Source organism: Pelophylax lessonae (genome assembly GCF_965119305.1).
Source record: "Pelophylax lessonae genome assembly, chromosome: 2".
NCBI lineage: Eukaryota > Metazoa > Chordata > Amphibia > Anura > Ranidae > Pelophylax > Pelophylax lessonae.
Genome location: NC_138769.1, coordinates 100,775,488 through 100,789,592, shown reverse-complemented (window position 1 = coordinate 100,789,592; position 14,105 = coordinate 100,775,488). Strand labels below are relative to the sequence as shown.

General features: G+C 45.3%; 1 protein-coding gene across 4 annotated transcripts in view; it reads right to left on the bottom strand.

Moving 5' to 3' along the window:
* Positions 1 to 14,105, bottom strand: part of ITSN1 (intersectin 1) — a 348,624-nt gene that overhangs the window by 20,161 nt on the left and 314,358 nt on the right. For all 4 annotated transcript variants that reach the window (XM_082244896.1, XM_082244893.1, XM_082244894.1 and 1 more), the window contains 2 exons: positions 13,112 to 13,233; positions 2,008 to 2,090 (listed from right to left, as the gene is read on the bottom strand). In XM_082244896.1, the coding sequence (XP_082101022.1) occupies positions 2,008 to 2,090; positions 13,112 to 13,233 (205 nt within the window). The remainder of the gene's footprint in view (positions 1 to 2,007; positions 2,091 to 13,111; positions 13,234 to 14,105) is intronic.

Sequence of the window (14,105 nt, the reverse complement as noted above, 5' to 3'; positions counted from 1 at the left end):
GGGCATACTTTTTGGTATAAGTCTTATGGCTGAAAGATGGGAGGTTTACTTGGGTAGACATAATTGTATTTACAGAGAAAGAGATTTTTTTCTCTCGGTTCTGCTCTCAAAGATATCAGGGGAGGGTGGGAAGGGAGGGGGAGTGTCAGGATATATTGATGACCTTGTATTGTTGGGGCCATTTTGGAGAAAAAGACTCATTCAAGTATTTTGGTGAATGGATGTCTATAGTTTTTGGTTTGCTGAATGGATCCAACAGGATTTTTAGGGGAGAAAATATTACTATTCGGTTTTTCCTGAGGTGAAGCCTTCCAGGAAAGGACGGAAGCTTTCTGCTTCATTTAGACCTGGTGGTATTGTTGCTTTTACAAAGCTAATCCACCTCATTTCGATTTGCAAGAGTGTTTTATTCCAATCCCATCCTCTCCTTGGGATATGGACTCGATCTAGGGCCATAAATGTTACCTTGGGCATTTTATACTTATGATCATAAGCTATGTGTCTCCCAAGAGGGACATAGTAGTTCCCAAGACGCATGGTTTGTTGGTGTTTGTTCACCCTTTTTCCAAACTCTTGCCGGGTTTTGCCAACGTAAAAAGATCCACACTCGCATCACATTAGATATACTATCCCTTTGGTCTTGCAATTGGTGAAGTGTCTTGGCTTTCATGTCTATGATAACGCCCAAGTGGGAGGGCGAAACGCATTGACGTATTTCCGGTGCGGCACTTGGTTACATCACTTCCGGAGCACTTCCTAATTTGCGGTCGCGGCGTTCCCGGAACCATCTACAGCTTTGTTCTCTGCTTTTATTTTCACTACGTTTGAGTATATTTTTTACCTATTAATAATAAATATCTTTAAACGGGCTTCACTATTCTGGCATTTGGTGTTATTTCGTTGGAGCTATCCAGGGACACCAAATTATAAGGATACCATACAGCCCATCCTATCAAGGAGAAGATCTGGCATGTAATTTATTCCACCAACTATAAGTACAGATTTGATGACTCTACCTATATATAAGCGCCTTTGACCCCTAACAAGGGTCCATCCGTTCTGGTGAGTAGGGTTCCTGAAGGGGTTCAAGTCACCTGGCACAAGAGCACGAGTGATCATCTTCCAGCACCTTTATATTTTGCACTGGAGCACTTTATTGCACTTTGCTTAGTTGTTTAGTTATATTGCACTGTAGTGCACAAAAAGATTTTACTTGCGGACTTTTGAAATTTATTGGACACTATCTAATTATTAGCTACTATTTTGTGATTATATATTATACTTTATATATGAAATATTTTGCACCTTTTAATTTACCATATGCTTGGTTAATCATGTTTTCTTGCAAGCGCTGTGTTATTTTGTTTTACTAAGAAGTGTCCCATGGCTGATTAAATACTATTGCTGTTTGTGTCCTATGGTTGACCACTAATGGAGGATATACCAAAGCATATGTGACCTTCCATAATAGAGGGTCCATACTCTGTAGTAAGAGTACGTCTTTACCTAAGGTGGTGGTGGTGTTTTTACGTGGTGAAGAAACCAGCGAGCAAAATATTCATTTTCTCTGTTTTTTTTCATCGATTGGTTATCGCATCATTAGACTTCACGTTTTTTGTTGTTCACAATTTTTCAATAATGGAACTTTTGATGATTCTTTTTTTTTTTGCTTTATATAGCGCAGCACACATTGTATTATTGCATTAAGGTTTGTGAAAAATTGCTCACATTAATGTTGCAGCTGTCTGCATACACTTTTGGTAATAATGTTTTCACGACTGCAGTGTTGTTCTATATGATTATGGCACCTTATAAACAGTTTTGCTACCCTCTTTATATTTTGCAGTCACAAAGCACAGCGGTAAAACTATGAAAATGTGTGCATTGCTTCAAAGGTCTTTTATCGAGCATCTGTGCAGTTCCTATATATGAATGTGCTTTAGCCCTGTATTCAGCTGTAGGCCAGGGTTCTGCTTCTGTCAAATGACTAATGATTGAGCTTGTTACCTAAATATGCCTTCTCCCTCTTCTTTTTCTCGGTCTCAATGTACAACTCTGATGCAGCTTTGATCTTCTGCACCCACGCTGTCCTGAAAAGAAAGCACACAAACTTCATTCTTACTGAGACACTGGCTAATTTATACAGGCGCACAAGGCATCTGACATTTATTATATATTACTTATTTACTAATACGATATATTAGATATAAATAGGCAAGAAAATTCAATCTAAACAGGACCAATCATTGCCTAGCTTGTTGATTTTCCTCTTTTTAAAGTTTATCTAAAGCACAAATGTTTTTTCCAGATAAAAAAAATGGATTTTTGTAAGATCTTTCCGTAAAATCCTTTTCTCTTAAGCTCATTGACAGACATAGTCTTCTTGATTCTCAAGAGCTGGGTTATGTTGTCTCCGCAGGAGTAGGACTAGGCAGAAAGACAAAACGTTCTGGCTCCACCTTAGGGGCAGTCCCTGAGGGTATATCCTCCCTCTCTCTGCTACAGGGAATCAGTTCTGTTCTAAAGCAGTAACAGAGAATTTAACCCAACCCAACTCAATGATAGAGGGGCGGGTACTACGTCTGTCAATGAGCTTAAGAGAAAAGGATTTTACGGTAAGATCTTACAAAAATCCATTTTTCTCTATCGCTCATTGACAGACGTAGTCTTCTTGATTCTCAAGAGCTGGGACATCCAGAAGCAGTGCCACAAATGAGGGGTGGGATTGACAAAAATCAAATCCAATCTAGAAGGCCCAACCGGTGCCAAACTAGAAGTTTTAAAGGCTCATTATAAACAAAGAATGAGACTCAAAAGAAAAATTTCCAACGGAAAAAACCCTCGAGGCAGACCACTGGTCTCCTCAAATGGCGGCCTGCAAAACCTTGCGGCCAAACACGGCATCAGATGATGCCATTACATCAACTTTATAATGTTTTGTAAAGGTATGCACCGACGACCAGGTAGCCGCCTTGCACACCTGGACCACTGACGCCTGATGGCGAAAGGCCCATGACGCACTAAGCGCCTGAGTGGAGTGCGCCTTAACAGGGAACGGGGGCTCCCGACCCTTAATAGAATAAGCCTGTACCACCGTCTGTCTGATCCATTTGGAAATGGTCGCGGCAGATGCAGGCAACCCCTTTTTGGGTCCATCCGGGATCACAAAAAGTGAATCCGTCTTGCGAAACGAGTCTGTCGTTTTTAAGTATACCCTGATCGCCCGAACCACATCCAAGGAGTGTAAAGAAAACTCCCGAGGATGACTGGGCTTAGGACACAGGGAAGGTAATACAATTTCTTCATTCAGATGAAATTCTGAAACCACTTTTGGTAGGAAGGATGGATTCGGACGAAGAACCACCTTATCTCTATGAACCACCAGATATGGGGAACGACAAGATAATGCGGCCAGTCCTGACACCCTGCGTGCAGAAGTAATAGCCACCAAGAAGGCCACCTTCTGGGACAACGTAGGTAGAGGAATCTCCCTAATATCTACAAAGGGAGGTTTCTGAAGAACCGACAATACTAAATTAAGATCCCAGGGTGGTAATGGCGCGCGCACTGGCGGAGCCAGATGTCGCACCCCCTGGATGAAATTCCGCACCAAGGAATGAGTAGCCAAAGGCTTCTGAAAGAAGATAGCTAATGCTGAGACCTGACCCTTGATAGTGCTCAAGGCCAGTTTCTGCTCAACCCCTTGTTGCAGAAAAGCTAATATTCGACTAACCGAATAAGACCGTGGACGGAACCCCAAAGGTTCACACCATGCAACGTAGGACTTCCATGTGCGATGATAAATCTTTCTGGAAGTCGCTTTCCTTGCTTCAACTAGAGTAGGAATAACTGAAGCTGACAATCCCTTGTCCTTCAGCACCTGGGTCTCAATAGCCAGGCCGTTAAAGCCAGCGATCGTAAAGCAGGATGGAAGATCGGTCCCTGAGACAGTAGGTCCTCCCTGAGAGGAAGTCTCCACGGGACGTCCGCCACCAGTCTGACCACGTCGGCGTACCAAGCTCGACGAGGCCAGTCCGGAGCTACCAGAATTACTGGAATACCTTCCTCCTCTATCCTGCGAAGAAGTCTTGGCAGTAACGCGAGAGGAGGGAAGGCATACATTAGCTGGTATTGCCCCCACGGGGCGATCAGTGCGTCTGCGGTCTCTGCTAGAGGGTCGCGGGAGTGAGCCACAAATCTCTGTACTTTCCTGTTGAATCGTGATGCCAACAGATCCACATCCGGGGTGCCCCACCGTAGGCACAACTGGTGGAAAACTTCTGGATGGAGGGACCATTCCCCCTGATCCAGAGTCTGACGGCTGAGATAATCTGCCTGCCAATTCTCAACCCCCGGAATGAACACCGCAGAGATAGCTGGAACAAATCGTTCCGCCCAGCGAAGAATGCAAGCCACTTCTTTGGCCGCTCGGACACTCTTGGTGCCCCCCTGGTGATTGACATAAGCCACGGCCGTGGCATTGTCCGACTGGATCCGAACCGGGCTGCCCTGGAGCTGCTCGGTCCAGTGAATCAGACAAAGTCTGATCGCTCTCAGTTCCAATACATTTATCGGCCACCTGGATTCTTCCAGGGACCAAAGTCCCTGGACAGATAACTGACCGAGAATTCCTCCCCATCCGGATAGACTGGCATCCGTGGTCACTATCGTCCAATATATTGGCAGAAATGACTTTCCCTGGCTGAGCATCGGAGACCGAAGCCACCAGACCAGAGACTCTCTGGTCTGTTTGCTCAATCGGATCTGATTGTCCAGGGATTCCGGATTCCGATTCCATCTGAGAAGAATCTCTTGCTGAAGAATTCGGGTATGGGACTGGGCAAATGGGACTGCTTTGAAGGAAGCCACCATCAACCCCAGAACCCTCATGCAAGTTCGAAGAGAAGACCAGCTGTTGGATAGTAACAACTGGACTGCTAATTGAATCTTCCGGAGTTTCCCTACCGGAAGAAAAACTCTTGTCCTGACTGTGTCTAGAATTAGACCCAGATATTCGAGCCTCTGGGTGGGAACCAAAAATGACTTTTGCTGGTTCACCAGCCACCCGAATTCCTGTAAAGAAATCATAGTAATTTCTATGTTTTGTAGCAAGGTCTGAGGAGACTCTGCATGAAGCAGAAGATCGTCTAGGTAACCAAGAATCGATATGCCTCTTTGGCGCAGTAGTGCCAACATTGGGGCCAACACCTTCGTAAAGACCCGAGGAGCCGTGGCGAGACCGAAAGGTAACGCCACAAACTGATAGTGGTTCTCTTCTACGGAAAAGCGTAGAAACCGCTGATGTCCTGCGAAAATGGGAATGTGAAGATATGCGTCCTTGATGTCTATGGACGCTAGGACATCCCCTGGATGCAGGAAGGCTGCTACTGTGCGAATGGACTCCATTCTGAATTTTCTTATGTTGACAAAAGAATTGAGTGCCCTTAAGTCCAGAATTGGACGCATTTTGCCCTCTTTCCTGGGTATTGTAAATAGGTTTGAATAAAACCCCTGAAAATGTTCTGTCCAAGGAACGTGGACTACCACTCCTTGTTGTAGTAAATCCGTGACTGCTCTCCGCAGATCTTCTAAACGATCCGGGGATAGTCGAATATTGGAAGGGAAGAATCGCGCCGGTGGGAGAGATCGAAACTCGATCTTGTACCCTGACCTTATGACTTCGCAAACCCACTTGTCCGGGATTCTGGAAAGCCATGGATCCGGGAACCGGCGAAGACGTCCCCCCACCCCAGTTATGGGTGGGGGCGCACCTTCAGGCTTTGGACGATTTATCTTCAGGTCTGGAGGGGGCGGGCTTTTGCTTGCCCGACCAACGTCCCCTGAAGCCTCCTGAAGGAGCTTTGGAGGACTTAATTTTTTCACCCGCGGGACGAAAAAACCTCTTGTGAGCAGAAAAAGAAGGCCCTCGTTTTTGACGAGTTCCTTTACCTTTAACATTTTGCGGTAAAAAGGTGCTCTTTCCACCCGTGAGATCCTTAATGATCTCATCTAAGTTGGCTCCAAATAGACGCTCTCCTAAAAAGGGGATATTAGCCAATGCTTTTTTGGAACCTTGGTCGGCTAACCAACCTTTTAGCCACAGTGTACGCCTGAGAACCACCGCTGAGACTGATGCTCGCGCCAATAATGGAGTGGCGTCTAACGCCGCATCACACACAAACTGTAACCCCTGTATCATTTGTTCCAACAAATCTGATACCGCCTGAGGGACCTCTTCTAAGTCCCGGCGTAACCACTTGGTCCATTCAGTTACAGCCTGCGAAACCAGACCAATAGCAATTATTGGTCTGAAAGCTGATCCAATCAAGGTAAACATGGTGCGAGACATAGCTTCTATCTTGCGATCCACTGGATCTTTAAAAGACGGAGCGTCTTCTAGAGGAATAACCGTGGCTTTATTCAATCTAGCAATTGGTGAATCCACCACAGGTGGTTCTGTCCATTTCTTAATGAGGGTTTCCTCAAACGGATAACGCCTGTTAATGCGTTTAGAAATAGTAGAAGTGCGTTTTGGCAGACTCCATTCTTCTTTGATTGGATTGCCAAAACATTTGGGCAATGGAAAAACCTTCGCCACTTTGATGCGTTTTTTAGTCCCGAAAGGGATTTCGGTTTCAGCTATTTCCGACGGAATACCCTGTAATCTTAAGGTTTCTTGAACAGATACAATGAGTGCGTTTACCAACGCTTCCTCTTTGGCTATGGCTGATGCCGAAACATCCTCCTCACTGTCTGAAGAGACAGTACACGAGACACCAATCCCAGATGAGGTACCTGCAACTGCAGAAATAGGCTCAGAGTCTGAATCCGAGGTTTCAGATAATAAGGGGTTAGGCGGGGGTCGCTTTCTTGCGCCCTGTCCCCGACAAGCCACTTCCACCCGGGACACAAAAGTTTCCATAATAGCTGACAATGATTCAATCGTCAGTGGGGTGCTGGAGGATCCTGCAGACCCCTCGAGGGGATCCGGAGGAGATACATGAGTGGCAGGGTCCATGTTAATTCAGGACACCTTTGCCAGAAAAAACAAAAAAACTTTTTCTTTTTTTTTTTTTTTTATGTGTCTCCCCCTAGCGCAATAGCGCCCCTCAGAGTACCTGCTTCTCGATCCCCACAGAGAGAGAGAGGGACCCCCAAGGCTCACCAACCGATGCAGTGAAGTTTCCAACCAACTGCAGTCAGCGTCTGTCTTTTACAGACTGGAAGGAGCTGTTGCTTTTTCCCGGGTAGAAGGACGTGGCACCGCCCCCTGTGTACGCCTTCCGGCGTTCCCAGCTCTCCACGAGGTAGCTGGGCTCATGAAACATGGCCGCCCCCATACAAGAGACATTAGACTCCAAAAACATGGCGGCCGGTGTGACCTGAGGACATACATGCACCTGGTCTACGGCAAAATGGCGGCGGACCGCCGAAATCGTTTTTTCCCAGCACATCCACCTGCATCTCTGCTAAGTGGCGATTTATTGATCTACAGGAGATACACTACAAATAAGGTAGGATTATACCTCCTATGTCTGCTGTAATGCTACAGTCTGCTGGGTAGAGTGTTAGCTCTCAAACCAAGTCCACTTCCCACAAACACATACTGTATTTACAAGGGGGACTTTTAGTGTCAGATATATACTGACCATGTATGGAGGGGCCCATAATTCATACTGCCTCATAACGAGGAAAGAAAAAAGGGAACGTTTCCTCACCATACCGAACCGACAGGCACCCTCTCTTCACAATACCCTCTCCACCGGGGTGGGGGGTTGTGGACCACTCCGGACGCCTCGACTCTCTGGTTCCTGGCGTCCAAGCGAGACTTTTAACTCGCAAGGTCAGTCCCTCCACTGGGACTCCGTCGCGGCCGACCCAGCGCGCTCGTAGGCAGAAACCGGGGTGACCACTGGATCTCAACATCCAGCCCGTCGCCCGGCCCCGCATACTTACTTGAATGTGTCGCGGCCGACCAAGCGCAATGCAATGGTCTGCGCGCGCTCCTAGGCCGGCTGGGGTGACCACTAGTGTCGCCCAGTCCGGCATTTTTGCTTGAAGATCTCACAGGAAAAAAACACTGGAGAAAAACTACCTAAAAAATATTTTTTCTAAAGAAAAAATCTTGCCAGGACCAAAAAGATCCCAGCAAGGAACTTAGGTCCTTACTCCTGACTAGACAGAAAAAAACTGATTCCCTGTAGCAGAGAGAGGGAGGATATACCCTCAGGGACTGCCCCTAAGGTGGAGCCAAAACGTTTTGTCTTTCTGCCTAGTCCTACTCCTGTGGAGACAACATAACCCAGCTCTTGAGAATCAAGAAGACTACGTCTGTCAATGAGCGATAGAGAAAAGTTAATTGAAATCCCGGGTCAGGTTTTTAATTTGCCTGTTGGAGATAATAATGCTCTATTTGTTCTGGTGACCACTGCCTCCAAGACAGATAGTAATGGGAACTTCAAAATTCCCATTAAAAAAAACAAATTTCAATTTTCCATTAAAAAAAAAAAAAAAAAAAACATTCATAATAGTTACACTCAGTCAAGATGGAAGAATAACAACAAGAATTTTATATTCATATTCACCATGAAATCCTTTCCTTGGAGTCCATTGAGAGAGACAGAAGGGTTGATTTACTAAAACTGGAGTGCGCAAAATCTGGTGCAGCTCTGCATAGACACCAATCAGCTTAAGGCCCCTTTCACACAGGCGGACCGTTCAGATCCGCCTGTCCATTTTTTTGGCGGATCTGAACGGTCCCCCCATGCATTCCTATGGGGCATCGGATGGCAGTGGAGACATGTCCGCTGACATCTGACCCGATCCGATAAATCTGGACGGATAGAAACCCTATTTTCCATCCGTCCAGCGGATCGGATGAGAACGGACCGATTTCCCCCATAGAGATGCATGGGGAACTGACAGCTGTGTCTCCGCACACAGCGCGAAGAAACAGCTGTCCTCCTGCTGCTCAGTGGGGGATCGGCGGCTCGATCCCCCGCTGAGAAAAAGGAATCCGTCCGATGGACGGATAGTGTGAAAGGGGCCTTACTGAACAAGCTGAAGTTAGAAACTGATTGGCTACCATGCACAGCTGCACCAGATTTTGCACTCTCCAGTTTTAGTAAGCCAACCCCAAAAAGTCTTTAACCTTTGGGCTTTGCTGCTGCCTACAGGATCGGATGGTGGCAAAAAAACAAAACATAAAACTGTAGCAAAGCAATACCATGAGTATGATCATAAACGCAGAGGTGAGTTCTGTGTCCTTTAACCACTTGACCTCCAGAAGGTTTTGCTCCTTCATGACCAGGACATTTTTTGCTATTCAGCACTGCGCTATTTTAACTGCCAATTACGCAGTCATCCAAAACTACACAAATTCAATTTATATATATATATATATATATATTTTTTTTTTTACACTAATAGTATTTTATATTGGTAATATTTGATCACCACGGTTTGTTTTATTTTGTTTATTGTATAAACGAAAAAAAAAAGACCGAAAATTTTGAAAAAAAATATATATATTTTCCACTCTATTATTTTTATTATACAGGATTTATATAGTAACAGAATTTATATCCAATAAAATTCAAGATTCTTCATAAACTTTGAACAAACTGTATTCTGCTATATGTATTTGGTAAAGAAAAATCACAATAATTGTACATTAATTGGTTTGTGTGAATGTTATAGCACCTACAAACTATGAAATATATACTGAACTTTTTTCAAATTTTTTCTTTATTAGAAAGAGAACATCCAAGCATACCATATACCAACACCAGGTACAATCAAATTTCAGGTGTGGTGAGCAGATAACAAATTATAAACAATACAGGCAGCATTCCAAAATTTTTTAACGTAGCACTAAGTCGACCATAGAGCACATCAGAAACAGAATGTAAACCCTCCGTGAAGCCCACGGTCTAAACTTCTAGAACCGAATAGTGAACAGAGAAAATCTCAGGACACCTTCAGGTAGACCCCCCCCCACCGGCATCCATCTCATGGCCGGCTACCGGGGAAGGGAGGCCCCCCCTAAGCGCCCCAGAATGCCGCGGCAAACACCCGAGGGTCCACTGGCATTACTTCCCCCAAAGGGGCGTCGCACTGCATTACTCCAGGAAACCGACTGAACGACCTTACAGGGAGCCCGTAGTAGAATAGCTAATGCCCAGAAACAGTACAGAGGATGAAAACACCTATAGACGGTATGTCTATAGCCTAGATAGAGAAGAAGGAGCTATGGAAAGTAGACAAAGAAAGAAAGAGGGGGAGGAAGGGGACCAGGGTGAGAGAGGAAGGGGTCAGGGAAGAACCAAAGAGGGGGGTGGGGGGCGGCCGGCCGGCCCCCGCCCATCAACCATCAGCAGGAAATCAACTCCGTGTATTCTGAAGTATATTTAAATTCATGCCAGTAGAACCAGCGTTTCAGGAACTTGTCTCGTGAACCATGCTCAGTGGCTACTAGATCTTCCATTTCATTGAGGCAAGAAACCTTGCGGAGCCACATAGCTACCGTAGGAGGCTGCGTCTGCTTCCAGAGCGGAGGGATGCAGCTTTTAGCTGCCGTGAACAGAAGTGGTAGAATTGATTTCCGATAGGACGCTCTCGGATATTCATGGTGATGAAGGAGGAAGAGGGCTGGGTCCAAGGTGAGGGAATGGTCTGTAAATTTCCTAGTAATTCGTAAGACCTCCGACCAGAAAGATTGTAATCTGGAACATGACCAGAAAACGTGTAGGTAGGTGCCAACCTCCTCCCCACATCGCCAACAGACATCCGGGCAGGCCGGAAACATTCGATGAAGTCTAACTGGGGTATAGTGCCAGCGGGTTAAGCACTTGTAGCCCACCTCCTGATACCGCGAGCAGCGGGAGGTCTTGTAAGTGAAAAATAAAATATACTGAACTTATGCAGTTATAGATGCTATATTGTAATGGCGGTGATAAGCCACTTCAATAGTGTGTCGGCCAATCTGGCGTTAACTGTCAATGGCTGGCAGGGACACTAACAAATTGACATCGCTAGTGACACGAATACAGTGATCAGTGATAATACTGTACAAATGCCAGGGGCTGGAAAGGGATTTACATCAAGGGAAAATCAAGGGGTTAACTGTGTGCCTAACAAGTGTATTTGTGTTATGTGTGCTGCTTTTACTCACAGATGCTTTGATTTGATTTCAGGGAGAATAACCAGCCAGATCGCGGTCTGTGTATAGAGTTTTGTGTGTTTGTAAGAGGATGGTCTGTCTGAGCCACCTAGAGAAGGTGGAGGGGAGCCAATACGCCCTTACGAGGTCTAACTGGAATGTCAAAAAAAAAAGAAAAAAAAAAAAGAGGACAGATTTTCTGAGAGAAGCAGTGGCTAAAGGACAGATTCGCACAGCCCAAACCACATCCAGAAAATGGAGGGAAATTTCCTTTTGGTGAACTGGAGCCAGAGTGGACGGAAGAACAATGTCTTGGTTGAGATGAAAGTCCTGGGCCTTAACAGCACCTTTTCCCCAGTGTAAAGCCGGCCATACATGGATCCAAATCAGTTGGTGTGCTGTGATTATTCTGGGTGTTTCCACCTTTGATCCTTTTTACGTTGATCAAAATTTGGCTGGTTCAGCAGGAACCCGCCGCATTTCGATCCATGTATGTGCAGGTTGGTACAAAAGTAGACTTGAGTACAACCAGCCTGTTGGAAATTTTTCTCTTGACCAGCGCCACTGGCTATAGCTGGCAGTGCTGATGACCAGCGCCACTGGCTATAGCTGGCAGTGCTGATGAGTGTGCTTTCAGAGTACAAAGGCTCAGTGGGAGAATTTGTTTGTGCATGGTGGAATCGAGTCATTTTCTTTCCCTACAACCGGCTGGTTGAACAAAAAAAAAAATGACTTGTCTATGGCCTAAAACTTGAAAGGGGTCTTTGCTTGAAAAAGCCACTGGTTCAGACACTTGCCTGGCAGAGGGAATAGCTATAAGAAACCCCACCATGTGGGTCAGAGCGGAGAGAGGAATGTCTTTAATGGCTTCAACTGGCAGCTTCTACAGTACAGAAAAAAAACTGATTCAGGTCTTACAGAGTCATTGGAGAATGTACAGGGGTAGGGAAGCCACATGGAAGACCCTTTTTATGTACAAGTTCCAGACGCAATGGTAAATCTTCCCAGAAGTAGATTTCATAGCTTTTAACAGCATGGGAATCACTGAGTTAGACAGCTCCCTATCCTTCAGCACCTGGCTTTCATCAGCCAAGCTGTAAAAGCCAGTGACTGTAAAGCATGGATGGAAGATCGGCCCTTGGGCCAACAGGTCTTCCCCTTGGGCCAACGGGGAGTTACCAAGGGACAGCCTGGTAGTACCAGCCTGTTCTCACACATTGAGGAGGATTTATTAAATCTGGAGCAACTAGGCAACCAAATCAGCTCTATCTTCAGCAGGTTTCAGGTTTGAAAGTAAATGATGTCTCCTAGCTTCACAGACTGTGCAGTGAGTTAGCTCAGACAACGGATTGCAAAATCACCCTCTTCTTAAACTACATAACACTTGACATTGTCTTTATTATATAATTAAAAGCACGGCAAATCAGACAGCTGAAGGACGCAAACCTGGAAGGAAGACCGGGTGAAGATGGAAGCGCCTGTCAGTGGTGACAGTGCAACACTGGAGGGCTTTGTTCTAAGGTAAGTATTTTATAATGTGCTAGTATGCGATGCATACTAGCACAATATGCCTTTGCCTTTTAGGGTTTAAAAAAAAAAATTGGTGCGGTTTACTACTGCTTTAATGGCAACATATTTCTGCAAAAGCCCAACCATAACTGGTTCACTCCCCCGCCCCCATCCCAAAGTCACACTTGGCCCATTCTCCTCCCCCTCCCTTGCTACTATTATTGGTTCATCGTTATTGTGGACAGCCTCATGGACAGAGAGGGTGTTGGAGGGGATGAGATTATTATTAATAAACAGGTTAAGCGCAGTTACTCGCTAATTAGAGCTACCTAAGCTTCAGGGTTCACCAAGACCTCTACAAGGCATGTGAAAATACATACAGAGACTTACATACAACTGTGTGTAAAGTTCAGGAACTTTAGAGTTCAGAAGCATCCTTACCTCTCATTGATGCTCTCAGCCCGCAGTGTGTATACCCGATCAATGTGAGAGATGTGGAATATGGGCTCATCCCCTGATGGATCTGTGGGCAGTTTCACCAGCACTTCATTCAAGAATATGGGCTGCAGTGAGAAGACATATTGATAATAAATCCTGTGTGTTTGGTGGACTTGTCAAACAGCTGAATGATGCTGGATATTGAACGATACATACACAATTCTTGATCAACCCTTCCACAAAACTCCTAGGGAAGCACTACTAAATAAAAACCTGAAGGAACCATACACTATATTGTCAAAAGTATTGGGATGATGAATGCTGGGTGGGCTCTTACTTCATTATCCAATCAATGGAAAGTATTGCGGGCCAGATCGGTCTTTAAATGCGAGGCAGTCCATGCAGTCTAAACCCCTGCCGAGGAAGTTGAAGCTGAGAGAGCGCTGACGTAATGCGTATAGGGAGCGGAGCCTGCATATCGGACGTCACATCCCTTGCTGAGATTATGCAGAACTGATTCCCATGCTGAGTGCTTCTTAATGTAAGTGCAGCTGCTTTCAATAAATGTATCCTACTATTCAAACAGAGAGCACTAGATTTATTCTGTTTACCCCCTTATATACACCGAGCCATACGAGATCGGAGTTGGGACCCTGGAAATACTCCCCTGTGTGGATTAACATCTTAACTCCCCAGTGAGGAAAAAGCTGTCTTAGACCCGGGGTGGTTTTCGGGTCAAAGAGTGAGGTGAGAGGCCACTCTAGATGGTGAAAGGGACCCTTACACGATCACGGAGGTGTTATTATATCAGTTGGATTATGGGATTTGTTTAATGGATTTTCTCCTTCTCCCTTCATTCGTACATTATATGATTTGCACCTACCAAAAGACCTTTTCTCTGATTTAGAGAGTGTGATTTTTCCACCTATATATCTCTATTTGTATGTGCACTTGTATTCATTTTTCTGGCGCAACACTTTTTATGTTTGATACTTGG